This window comes from Ranitomeya variabilis, chromosome 1 (genome assembly GCF_051348905.1).
Source record: "Ranitomeya variabilis isolate aRanVar5 chromosome 1, aRanVar5.hap1, whole genome shotgun sequence".
Classification (NCBI taxonomy): Eukaryota; Metazoa; Chordata; class Amphibia; order Anura; family Dendrobatidae; genus Ranitomeya; species Ranitomeya variabilis.
The window spans coordinates 199722281-199736497 of NC_135232.1; the positions used below are offsets into that span (position 1 = coordinate 199722281).

Sequence of the window (14217 nt, forward strand, 5' to 3'; positions counted from 1 at the left end):
CCATCTTTATAACACTGCCATTTCCTTATTGTCTACAGGTATGTATTTAGGATTCATCTCAAGCTCGCCTATTACTTTATTTGTTTCCCACTGAGAATGTTTTGTGATAGGTTATCTTAAAAGGTAAGGGTACTGTCACACAGTGGCACTTTGATAGCTCCGACGGCACGATCCGTGATGTTGCAGCGTCGCTTGATTATCGCTCCAGCGTCGTAGACTGCGGTCACACTTTGCAATGCACGGCGCTGGAGCGATAATTTCTTGACGTACTTGCGATGTAGAAGTCATATGGGACATTGGGAATATCGTGCACACCTTTGTTACACGCTGCGATCATGCCGCCACAGCGGGACACTTGACGACGAAATAAAGTTTCAAACGATCTGCTACGACGTACGATTCTCAGCGGGGTCCCTGATCGCAGTAGCGTGTCAGACACAGCGATATCGTAACTATATCGCTGGAACGTCACAGATCGTGCCGTTGTAGCGACCAAAGTGCCACTGTGTGACAGTACCCTAACTCAAATTCTGATATGTTATAGCCTCTCTTCAGTAGTTTGGATGAAAGGGGTCTTGGTTGTAAAGCTCCCACAAGCTTTAGATAGCTGTCAGATGAACAATGGTTCGGCTGATCGTTTGGCCCAGAGCTCTCTCGCTCCTGCTCTATGAGATGAGACATCTCTGATACTAGCTTATCTTAGAGAACAAAAAGATCAGACAAGCGGGATCCTTAGCTTCCCCAACCACATCTGCCTGGAGAGATTTTGCAGGCCCCCCCAATATGTATTAGACCATTAGCAGAATCCATCGATATTGGTGGATTCATCCAATGTTAGTAAATGTGTATGTGGGCCTTTAGAATAATACTGAGGAATCAAAGGAAGGGGCAGAAGCGATCAGCCTACCCTCAAGCATGAGTATAGCAGTGTACGAAAATATGGAATTTTATAAGGAGCCCGCACAGCACTCAGCTCAATGATAAGCTGAGCACTTCTACCTCTTTTTGTGTACAATTTGGTCTAAGTATCCAAACTTTTCCCGATCAGAACTATTGCGTGGTGGTTATAACTCATCAAAAGTTTTTAAAAGTTGCCTTCAAAGAAAAGCTTCACCCCCCGAACCTAAATGCCCATGTAAGTCACCATTTCTCAAGCCTTTTGTTGTTGATGCTATTGCCTACCTATGATAGATCAGTGTCCCGTTATCTTCTCCACTGTGGATGAAAAAATCTGAACTACGCATTCTCATGGTTCTAACTTTCCATGGCAATTTTGGAGAAGATGAGAAACGGCTGCCAATCTGACATAGGGAAGCACCGATAGGAGAACGGAGGGCAGTGTGTATGGCACAGGTTCATTATTGGAGGGTCGCATTAAGTACTTAAGATTCAGATTTCCAAAATGTATTGTTTGGTCGTTTGGACTGTGGTCATATTTTATGTACTATTTATTAGAAACTACTGACAAGTCATAACACTTCTTTTTACCATTATTTATAACCAGATATTGATGTTTAGAATAGGGTTGTTTGTGAGATTGATGCGAGCATTTCGACACTCAAATTTGTATCCAGTTTGCAGTCTATAATGTCTCATCAGTCAGCACTTTAAGTCTCTCAGATAAAACATAAAATGTGTCATAAAACGTTTCATTGTATAAGGGTTCAATAAACAATAATTTATACGCATGCTGAATCAATCACTACCTTTCTTGCAATGTCCCTTGAGAAGTAACTATACGGTGTGAATTTCAGCTGGCATTTATCCTTGGTTTTATAATTGGTAATCTCTATATCTCCAGACTATAGAGGAAAAAAAAGAGAGAGAGAGGGAAACTGTTAAGTAAATATCTTGAATGGTCAGAGAAAAAAGAACAAAAGAAAAAAAAGAAAAAATGTTCATTCTGAAAGCTCCAGTACTATTCAAGCCAGGAGAGTCAAGTCTGATATCTCAGCTGGTTCCTACGAGAAAATTGGTTGTGGTAGCTACATAGAAAACTTCCGGGAACAAGCAGTAAGCTTTAAGAAGCAATTGATGGAAGTTATTTTCAGATTCAGTGGTTAGGGTAATATTACAAAATGTATAATTTCAGCCTATACTTGAGTTTTGTGTGTGTGCAGAAAATTATGGAATAGCGCACACCATTGGTGCAACCACAAATGGGAAGAGGACCCAATTTCTCCTCCAGAACAGCAAGCAGCTTTAGTCATAGACACATTCTTAAACTGCAAAGGACTCCTATACATTGCTTGCACAGGGGCCGTCTTCTGTCTGTGTCCACCCCTGCTTCATTGGGCCCATGCTCTCACCCATTTGGAGCGGACTCTGTTAACAGTGTTTATTTTTTATGGTTTAATTCAATTAGACCTTACTGGTGAAATTTCTTCTGTACGCAATACTAAAAGTAAAGTTTACGATGCTACTAAGAATGGATAAACTTATGTTCTGTATAAATGGGTCCTCCCAGAATCACTTACTCTAATAGGCACAGGAAATTCCAGTCCAATAAAAAGTAAGCGCATTGGGCCCAATTCATCAATACCGGCATTGTTCACGGTGGTCTGGATGAGAGGGCATGCTGGAGTCAGATGTTCCTGATTCATGAAGAAACGTACACCTCTTCATGAATCAGGAGCGTCAGACAAGTGGTGTGCGCCTCGGCACAAATACCCTGCCGGAGTAAGATTTGTGGAATGGTGAATGCCAATGCTCGTCAGGAATTTTCTCATGCCCCATCCCAGCTACACCCACTTTGGTGTGTTCACACCGTTTTCGCCCCACTTCTAACAAACGTTGCATTTTTTTATGCAAAAAAAATGCAACTTTTAAAGTTTTTTTTTAGACAGAAATTGGGTAAACTAGCTTTGATGAAACAATCTATATGGCTTTACAGCACTATGCTAAAATGTTGTTGTTCACTATATAGTATATTGAATTTACCCCAAAAATGGCTGGAGTATCATTACCTGACATAACATCTTTAATATTCCATTAAAATCAGCCTAGAATTTCAATAAACAACCAATATATATACTGTATCGGCTGTGCACTGGAGAGGAGAAGCAGAACAATGTAGCACAGATGAATATAAGGCATCTATGTCATTTTGCTGCTCTGTTCCTACCACCAACGAACGGATTGGGAAGAAAACATTTCTTTGTAAATCAGGACATTTAGAAATGTTCATTTCTCTTATCCTTACCTGGTCTATCCAGAGTTTGCCTACAATGATGTTGTGCACTGTGGAAGTGACCTTCTTCCATACATAATGGTTGCCGCTAGACAGAAACTCCAAGTGGATATCCCCTGTGACAAACAATTTGGACAGAAAATGTTGAATTAATTGGTATGTTTAGGCAATGATTACCATGTATCTGCCTCCAGATGAAATATCTTATGATGAAAACACAATAATAATTCAAATGGGGAAAATAGGTCAGAGGAACGTGTGCGATGTTGTCTTTATGGAGATGAATAGATTAGGGGATTGGATTTTGAAACAAGAGATGGTATTCTGTGTTAATAAAAGTAGGATTGGTCCCATTAGACTTTTAAGGTGCTTTATACTGTATTTTGTGTGACATGACTGCAATATGGAGCTGAGCTGACAAATCAGCCCCTCTAGAACATACACTGTCCCACACCCCACTACTCTTTAAAATCCATTTTTTTCTGATCTCTATAGCTTACAGGAAGACCTTCAAAAAGCACTGTTGGGAGGAAAATAAAACATACCTTGGGATGGTTTCCAAATACCAGTGATTACTGACAGATTCCATTACTTTAATACCCAGCTAGGATTTTAAGGCCACGTTCACACATTCAGTATTTGGTCAGTATTTTACATCAGTATTTAAAAGCCAAAACCAGGAGTAAAACAATCAGAGGAAAAGTATAATAGAAACACGTCATCACTTCTGGATTTATCAACCACTTCTGGTTTTGGCTTACAAATACTCATGTACAATACTGACCAAATACTGAACGTGTGAACGTGGCCTTAAACTTTTCGTCTGATTATCCCACTCTTGGTTTTGGATTACAAATACTGATGTAAAAAACTCACCAAATACTCAACGTGTGAATGTGACCAAGGGGACATTTTGATATCATTCAGTATCGGCACTCTGATCATTGGGGTCATGCTTCTAAATCCGTGCCATTGATGCCCACCACCCTGATCTCTCTCTGGATCACTCTGGAATGCCCGCTCCGTCTGCAATACACTCCACGTGATTCACGACCTCTTTACCTCTCGTAATCTTTCCTTCCTGGGCCTCACCAAAACACGGCTGACACCCTCTGACAAAGCCTCCCCTGCTGCGCTATGTTACGGCGGCCTCCACTTCACCCACACTCCATGCCCTGACAACAGACATGGTGGAGGAGTGGGCCTTCTCCTTTTTTCGAACTGTACCTTTAACCCAATCCCATCTCTACCCTTCCTTATCCTCTCCTCTTTTGAAGTCCATTCTGTCCGCATCTACTCTCCCTCCAACCTCCAAGTGGCTGTCATGTACCGACATCTGGGCCTGACCACTGCTTTTATTGACCAATTCTCCACCTGGCTTCTTCACTTTCTCTCTGCTGACATTCCCACCATCATCATGGGTGACTTCAACAACCCCATTGACACCCACCAGCCTGCAGCCTCCAAACTCCTGTCCCTTACTTCATCTTTTGGACTTACTCAGTGGTCCTCCTCAGCCACCCACACAGACGGACACACATTAGACCTGGTCTTCACCCATTTCTGCTCCCTATCTAACTTCACAACCTCCCCTCTCCCTCTATCTGACCACCATCTACTCACTTTCTCATCACTGTCCTCCACACCTGTCACTCATGTCCAGCAACATGCGCACCCCCGCAGAAACCTCGCACATCTAGACACTCGCACTCTCTGACTCTATTCTACCGCTGTCCTCCATATTTTCACTCCACGACACAGACACTGCCACTAGTTTCTACAATGCCACTCTGGCATCAGCCATCGACTCGGTCGCCCCTATCATGCATGGCAGAGTGCAAAGAATCAATAGACAACCTTGGCACAATCATATCACTAACCCCTTCATGACCTTGCCGTTTTTTGCAATTCTGACCAGTGTCCCTTTATGAGGTAATAACTCAGGAACGCTTCAACGGATCCTAGCGATTCTGAGATTGTTTTTTCGTGACATATTGGGCTTCATGTTAGTGGTAAATTTAGGTCGATAATTTCTGAGTTTATTTGTGAAAAAAACGGAAATTTGGCAAAAATTTTGAAAATTTCGCAATTTTCACATTTTGAATTTTTATTCTGTTAAACCAGAGAGTTATGTGACACAAAATAGTTAATAAATAACATTTCCCACATGTCTACTTTACATCAGCACAATTTTGGAAACAAATTTTTTTTTTGCTAGGAAGTTATAAGGGTTAAAATTTGACCAGTGATTTCTCATTTTTACAACAAAATTTACAAAACCATTTTTTTTAGGGATCACCTCACATTTGAAGTCAGTTTGAGGGTTCTATATGGCTGAAAATACCCAAAAGTGACACCATTCTAAAAACTGCACCCCTCAAGGTGCTCAAAACCACATTCAAGAAGTTTATTAACCCTTCAGGTGTTTCACAGCAGCAGAAGCAACATGGAAGTAAAAAATGAACATTTAACTTTTTAGTCACAAAAATGATATTTTAGCAAAAAAATTTTTATTTTCCCAAGGGTAAAAGGAGAAACTGGACCACGGACGTTGTTGTCCAATTTGTCCTGAGTACGATGATACCTCATATGTGGGGGTAAACCACTGTTTGGGCGCACGGCAGGGCTCGGAAGGGAAGGAGCGCCATTTGACTTTTTCAATGAAAAATTGGCTCCAATCTTTAGCGGACACCATGTCGCGTTTGGAGAGCCCCCGTGTGCCTAAACATTGGAGCTCCCCCACAAGTGACCCCATTTTGGAAACTAGACCCCCCAAGGAACTTATCTAGAAGCATAGTGAGCACTTTAAACCCCCAGGTGCTTCACAAATTGATCCGTAAAAATGAAAAAGTACTTTTTTTTCACGAAAAAATTATTTTAGCCTCAATTTTTTCATTTTCACATGGGCAACAGGATAAAATGGATCCTAAATTTTGTTGGGCAATTTCTCCTGAGTACACCAATACCTCACATGTGGGGGTAAACCACTGTTTGGGCACATGGTAAGGCTCGGAAGGGAAGGAGCGCCATTTGACTTTTTGAATGAAAAATTATCTCCATCGTTAGCGGACACCATGTCGCGTTTGGAAAGCCCCTGTGTGCCTAAACATTGGAGCTCCTCCACAAGTGACCCCATTTTGGAAAGTAGACCCCCCAAGGAACTCATCTAGAGGCATAGTGAGCACTTTAAACCCCCAGGTGCTTCACAAATTGATCCGCAAAAATGAAAAAGTACTTTTTTTTCACACAAAATTTCTTTTAGCCTCAATTCTTTCATTTTCACATGGGCAACAGGATAAAATGGATCCTAAAATTTGTTGGGCAATTTCTCCTGAGTATGCCGATACCTCATATGTGGGGGTAAACCACTGTTTGGGTGCACGGCAAGGCTCGGAAGGGGAGGCGTGCCATTTGACTTTTTGAATGGAAAATTAGCTCCAATCGTTAGCGGACACCGTGTCGCGTTTGGAGAGCCCCTGTGTGCCTAAACATTGGAGCTCCCCTACAAGTGACCCCATTTTGGAAACTAGACCCCCCAAGGAACTTATCTAGATGCATAGTAAACACTTATAACCCCCAGGTGCTTCACAGAAGTTTATAACGCAGAGCCGTGAAAATAAAAAAATAATTTTTCTTTCCTCAAAAATGATTTTTAGCCCAGAATTTTTTATTTTCCCAAGGGTAATAGGAGAAATTGGACTCCAAATGTTGTTGTCCAGTTTGTCCTGAGTACGATGATACCCCATATGTGGGGGTAAACCACTGTTTGGGCGCACGGCAGGGCTCGGAAGGGAAGGCACGCCATTTGGCTTTTTGAATGGAAAATTAGCTCCAATCATTAGCGGACACCATGTCGCGTTTGGAGAGCCCCTGTGTGCCTAAACATTGGAGCTCCCGCACAAGTGGCCCCATTTTGGAAACTAGACCTCCCAAGGAACTAATCTAGATGTGTGGTGAGCACTTTGAACCCCCAAGTGCTTCACAGAAGTTTATAACGCAGAGCCATGAAAATAAAAAATAATTTTTCTTTTCTCAAAAATGATTTTTTAGCCCACAATTTTTTATTTTCCCAAGGGTAATAGGAGAAATTGGACCCCAAAAGTTGTTTTCCAGTTTCTCCTGAGTACGATGATACCCCATATGTGGGGGTAAACCACTGTTTTGGCACACGTCGGGGTTCGGAAGGGAAGTAGTGACGTTTTGAAATGCAGACTTTGATGGAATGCTCTGCGGGCGTCAGGTTGCGTTTGCAGAGCCCATGATGTGCCTAAACAGTAGGAACTCCCCACAATTGACTCCATTTTGGAAACTAGACCCCCAAGGGAACTTATCTAGATGTGTAGTGAGCACTTTGAACCCCCAAGTGCTTCACAGAAGTTTATAACGCAGAGCCGTGAAAATAAAAAATGTGTTTCCTTTCCTCAAAAATATTTTTTTAGCCCAGAATTTTTTTATTTTTGCAAGAGTAACAGGAGAAATTGGACCCCAAAAGTTGTTGTCCAGTTTCTCCTGAGTACGCTGATACCCCATATGTGGGGGTAAACCACTGTTTGGGCACACGCCGGGGCTCGGAAGGGAAGTAGTGACGTTTTGGAATGCAGACTTTGATGGAATGGTCTGCGGGCATCATGTTACGTTTGCAGAGCCCCTGATATGCCTAAACAGTAGAAACCCCCCACAAGTGACCCCATTTTGGAAACTAGACCCCCCAAGGAACTTATCTAGATGTGTGGTGAGCACGTTCAACCCCCAAGTGCTTCACAGAAGTTTACAACGCAGAGCCGTGAAAATAAAAAATCATTTTTCTTTCCTCAAAAAAGATGTTTTAGCAAGCAATTTTTTATGTTCACAAGGGTAACAGGAGAATTTGGACCCCAATATTTGTTGCCCAGTTTGTTGTGAGTACGCTGATACCCCATATGTGGGGGTAAACCACTGTTTGGGCACACGTCAGGGCTCGGAAGGGAAGTAGTGACATTTGAAATGCAGACTTTGATGGAATGGTCTGCGGGCGTCACATTGCATTTGCAGAGCCCCTGATGTGCCTAAACAGTAGAAACACCCCACAAGTGACCCCATTTTGGAAACTAGACCCCCGAAGGAACTTATCTAGATGTGTGGTGAGCACTTTCAACCCCCAAGTGCTTCACAGAAGTTTATAACGCAGAGCCGTGAAAATAAAAAATAATTGTTCTTTCCTCAAAAATTATGTTTTAGCAAGTAATTTTTTATTTTTGCAAGGGTAACAGGAGAAATTGGACCCCAACAGTTGTTGCCCAGTTTGTCCTGAGTACGCTGGTACCCCAAATGTGGGGGTAAACCACTGTTTGGGCGCACGTCGGGGCTTGGAAGGGCGGGAGCACCATTTGACTTTTTGAACGCAAGATTGGCTGGAATCAATGGTGGCGCCATGTTGCGTTTGGAGACCCCTGATGTGCCTAAAACAGTGGAAACCCCTCAATTCTAACTTCAACACTTACCCCAACACACCCCTAATCCTAATCCCAACTGTAGCCATAACCCTAATCACAACCCTAACCCCAACACACCCCTAACCACAACCCTAACCGCAACACAACACAACCGTAACCCTAATTCCAACCCTAATCCTAACCCTAATCCCAACCGTAACCCTAATCCCAACCCTAACCACAACTGTAACCCCAACACACCCCTAACCCTATCCGTAACCCTAACCACAAGCCTATTCTTAACCCTATTTCCAACCCTAGCCCTAATTCCAACCCTAACCCTAAGGGTATGTGCCCACGTTGCGGATTCGTGTGAGATTTTTCCGCACGATTTTTGAAAAATCTGCAGGTAAAAGGCACTGCGTTTTGCCTGCGGATTTACAGCAGATTTCCAGTGTTTTTTTGTGCGGATTTCACCTGCAGATTCCTATTGAGGAACAGGTGTAAACCGCTGCGGAATCCGCACAAAGAATTGACATGCTGCGGAAAATACAATGCAGCGTTTCTGCACGGAATTTTCCGCACCATGGGCACAGCAGATTTGGTTTTCCTTAGGTGTACATGGTACTGTAAACCTGATGGAAAACTGCTTCGAATTCGCAGCGGCCAATCCGCTGCGGATCCGCGGCCAATCCGCTGCCAATCCGCTGCGGATCCGCGGCCAATCCGCTGCCAATCCGCTGCAGATCCGCGGCCAATCCGCTGCAGATCCGCGGCCAATCCGCTGCGGATCCGCTGCGGATCCGCGGCCAATCCGCTGCCAATCCGCTGCGGATCCGCGGCCAATCCGCTGCGGATCCGCGGCCAATCCGCTGCGGATCCGCTGCAGATCCGCGGCCAATCCGCTGCGGATCCGCGGCCAATCCGCTGCGGATCCGCTGCCGATCCGCTGCGGATCCGCGGCCGATCCGCTGCAGATCCGCGGCCAATCCGCTGCGGATCCGCGGCCAATCTGCTGCGGATCCGCTGCCGATCCGCTGCCGATCCGCTGCGGATCCGCGGCCGATCCGCTGCGGATCCGCGGCCAATCCGCTGCCGATCCACTGCGGATCCGCGGCCAATCCGCTGCGGATCCACTGCGGATCCGCGGCCGATCCGCTGCGGATCCGCGGCCGATCCGCTGCAGATCCGCGGCCGATCCGCTGCGGATCCGCGGCCGATCCGCTGCGGATCCGCTGCGATCCGCGGCCGATCCGCTGCGGATCCGCTGCGATCCGCGGCCGATCCGCTGCGGATCCGCGGCCGATCCGCTGCGGATCCGCGGCCGATCCGCTCTGTGTGCACATGCCATAACCCTACCCCTAACCCTACCCGTAACCCTAACCCTACCCCTAACCCTACCCCTAGTTCTAACCCTAACCCTAGTGGTAAAAGAAAAAAAAATATTTTCTTTATTTTATTATTGTCCCTACCTATGGGGGTGATAAAGGGGGGGGTTTATTTATTATTTTTTTATTTTGATCGCTGTGGTAGAACCTACCACAGCGATCAAAATGTACCTGTAACGAATCTGCCAGCCTGCAGATTCGGCGGGCGTACTGAGCATGCGCCCGCCATTTTCCAAGATGGCGGCGCCCAGCGAGGAGACGGCCGGACACCGGGAGGATCGGTAAGTATGAGGGGGTGGTGGGGGGGTGGATCGGAGCACAGGGGGGGGATCGGAGGACGGGGGGAGCGGACAGGAGCACGGGGGAGCGGACAGGAGCACGGGGGAGCGAACAGGGGGACGGAGAGGACCGGGCCACATAACGGACGACTGGGGAGGAGATCGGGGGCGGTGGGGGGGGCCAGTACATGATTTCCAGCCATGGCAGATGCTATTGCAGCATCGGCCATGGCTGGATTGCAATATTTCACCATTTTCATAGGTGAAATATTGCAAATTGCTCTGATTGGCTGTTGCACTTTCAACAGCCAATCAGAGCGATCGTAGCCACGTGGGGGCAAAGCCACCCCCCCTAGGCTGAAGTACAACTCCCCCTCTCCCTGCAGATCGGGTAAAATAGGAATTAACCCTTTCACCCGATCTGCAGGGATGCGATCATTCCATGACGCCACATAGGCGTCATGGGTCGGGAAGGGGCTAAAAAGCTTCGGCAAGTATCCAGAATTGCAGAATGGCGTTGGAAGAAAACGCATTTGCAAGATGATTTCGCTGCACTCAAACAAGCAACACTCGCATTCAAATCAGCTCTCACCTCTGCTAAATAGGCCTACTTTACATCCCTTGTATTTTCCTTATCCCACAACCCCAAACAGTTGTTCAACACTTTTAACTCCCTCCTCCACCCACCTCTGCCCCCTCTGACTTCCCTAATCTCTGCCAAGGATCTGGACCCGTGGAAGCATGAATAACGTGAAACGGCCGTCGTCCTGTTTCTCTTTTCTGCATAATCTGCACTTGTCCTTGCCCGCATACCCTTGTCCATGCAATTCTTTGTAAAATAAAGGACTAAGGATTTTTTTCACCAACATTTGGAGTGTTGCTGCTATTTTTCTTCATTTTGGGATTTCTGCCGAAGACTTTGCCATGCACTTCAAAAATAAGATAGACCAAACAAGGCAAGTCTTTGTTGTACCACCACAACCCCTTTGTGTGCCAGACCAATGCCCTAACCCCATAACTTCCCTCTCCAAAATCACTGAAGGACAGCTTGCTCATCTTCTCTCCAAATCACACCTCACCACTTGTGCACTTGACCCCATCCCCACCTCCTCCCCAACCTCACCACTACACTTATCCCATCCCTAGCCCATCTCTTCAATCTATCACTAATTTCAGGTACCTTCCCCTCTGCTTTCAAACATGCCACAATCACACCTATCCTCAAAAAGCCTTCCCTTGACCCGAGCGTTATGTCCAGCTATCGTCCCATATCTTTGCTTCCAAACTCCTTGAGCAGTATGTCCACGCTGAACTTTCCTCTCACTCTGCATCTAACTCGCTCTTCGATAACCTACAATATGGCTTCCGTCCCCACCATTCCACTGAGACTGCCCTGACCAAACTTACGAACGACTTACTTACAGCCAAAGCTGACAGACAATTCTCTATACTCCTCCTTCTAGACTTGTCCTCTACCTTCGACACAGTTGACCACTGCCTCCTACTACAGATCCTCTCTAACTTTGGTGTCAAAAACCTTGCCCTATCCTGGATCTCCTCATACCTTACTAACCGCACATTTAGCATTTCCTACTCCCATACTACCTCTTCATCTCACCCCCTCTCTGTTGGTGTCCCTCAAGGCTCTGTCCTAGGACCCCTTCTCTTCTCAATCTATACCCTTGGCCTGGGACAACTCATAAAGTCCTATGGCTTGCAGTACCATCTATATGCTGATGACACTCAGATCGACCTCTCTGGCCCAGATGTCACCTCTCTGCTCTCCAGAATCCCAGAGTGTCTATCAGCCATATCCTCCTTCTCCTCTCGCTTCCTCAAACTCAATGTGGACATATCTGAACTACTTATCTTTCCTCCATCTCGCACACCTTCCCTACCTTATCTATCTATCACAATAAATGAATTCACTTTCCCCTATCCTGGTAATCCGCTGCCTCAGAGTAACCCTTGACTCTGTGCTGTCCTTCAAACCGCACATCCAAGCTCTAGCCACCTCCTGTCACCTCCAGCTCAAAAATATTTCCAGAATCCGTCCTTTCCTCAATTCTCACTCTTCCAAAATGCTTGTGCATGCCCTAATCATCTCCCACCTCGACTACTGCAACATTCTCCTTTGTGGCCTACCTTCTAACACTCTCGCACCCCTCCAGTCCGTCCATAATTCTGCTGCCCAACTTATCTCTCTCCTCGCTACACCCCTGCTTCCCCTGTTTGCAAATCCCTTCTCAGGCTCCCAATTTCCCAGCATATCCAGTTTAAACTACTAATACTAACTACAAAGCCATCCATAACCTTTCTCCTCCATATATTTCCGAACTAATCTCTCAATATCTTCCCTCATGTGATCTCCGGTCCTCCCAAGAACAACTTCTCTCTTCCACGCTTATTCGCTCCTCACCAAGTTGCCTCCAAGACTTCTCCCGAATATCTCCCATCATCTTGATTTCTGTGTCCCAACACGTCTGCTTATCTACCACATTTGGATCCTTCAAACAGAACCTGAAAACCCATCTCTTCAAAAAAGCTTACAACCTGTAATGACCACACGGCCACCTCAACACCAACGGAGCTAGTGCAACCCCTGACCTACTGTCTTCTTCTCCATAATCCTGTAGAATGTAAGCCCGCAAGGACAGGGTCCTCTTCCCTCTGTACCAGTCTGCCATTGTTAGTTTTGTTAACTGTAAGTGATATTTGTATTTTTATGTAACCCCCTCTAATGTACAGCACCATGGAATTAATGGTGCTATATAAATAAATAATAATAATAGAACTGCTAATGATCCTTAGACATAACTGCAGTTCTGCTTCAGTGCTACGGCCCTTTTGTGAGCAGAAAGGCACTGAAGGACCCACTTTATTCTCAAGTTTGTAGTTAATTTAAAGTGATATAATTTCCTAGCAATATTTTAACAGTTTTTGAAATGGCAATACTTCGTTAATTTCTATTGAAAATGATACAGTATTTCTTTCTATTATCAATTACTTGACTAGGACTATCTTTCAGGTGTACACTGCAGCCACATTAGATACCATTCAACAACACTACAAAATTTGCACCTTGACATACTTAGCGGTGTGTGTAGTTTTCTACCTCTCACCAGAGTGTGAGTTTCTTTAGCCTTACCTAATGGCATAATAGAGAGATATTTGCCCCTGAATTTACTGGCAATGGTGATTTCCTGCCATAGACTCCAGCCATTCTTGGAGTACACATGATGAGCTGCGGCTGGTGGGTGATGACTGACCTGATAATGAAAACATAAAAAACATTATTTCATCTAGAACCTTTTAAAAAATTCACATTACAGTGAAGACCTGCAGCACCGGACCAAACAAATCTGCCTCTTTGATTTGAGTAATTAATGAATTTTACATACTTCACATCGAATTACACAGTTCTGCTCTCACTATTAATTTGTATTAAAATGTAAAATAACCATGACAGCCGTTAATTTTTTTTTTACTATACTGATTGTACATTATATTATTTTAACACTACTGTCCACTTAATGGCTGCATATAATGATTCTGGGAAAAAAAAGGTTTTTTTTATATGCAATTGACTCATCAGAACGACTCCTCTCCACAAACCCTATACCCGGCTCTGGTGGACCGAGAGCATCGTTGTACCACGTAGATGGCCTTTCATTGAATGTATTGCTGACTGCAACTTCCCCAATCAATATCAGCTCATCATTAGCAGGGGTTCCCAAAGGAAGACCTGGATGACTGTCATGATAGGCATGTCGTGGTCGTGTCTAGGATTTGTATTCTCTGTGCAACTTTAGGGGGAACAACAAGTAATCTTTGTTAATAAATTAATAATTCTGGTAAGTAATCTTGATTTTTCTCATTTCACTGTGTATCTTTATACAAATAATCAAATTCATTTTTTTATTCATTTATTCATTCCCATTGCCACAGGT

General features: G+C 44.7%; 1 protein-coding gene across 4 annotated transcripts in view; it reads right to left on the bottom strand.

Moving 5' to 3' along the window:
- OSBP2 (oxysterol binding protein 2) overlaps positions 1-14217 on the bottom strand; it is a 377818-nt gene that overhangs the window by 9658 nt on the left and 353943 nt on the right. For all 4 annotated transcript variants that reach the window (XM_077291739.1, XM_077291757.1, XM_077291748.1 and 1 more), the window contains 3 exons: positions 13416-13536; positions 3203-3306; positions 1707-1802 (listed from right to left, as the gene is read on the bottom strand). In XM_077291739.1, coding sequence (XP_077147854.1) covers positions 1707-1802; positions 3203-3306; positions 13416-13536 — 321 coding nt within the window. The remainder of the gene's footprint in view (positions 1-1706; positions 1803-3202; positions 3307-13415; positions 13537-14217) is intronic.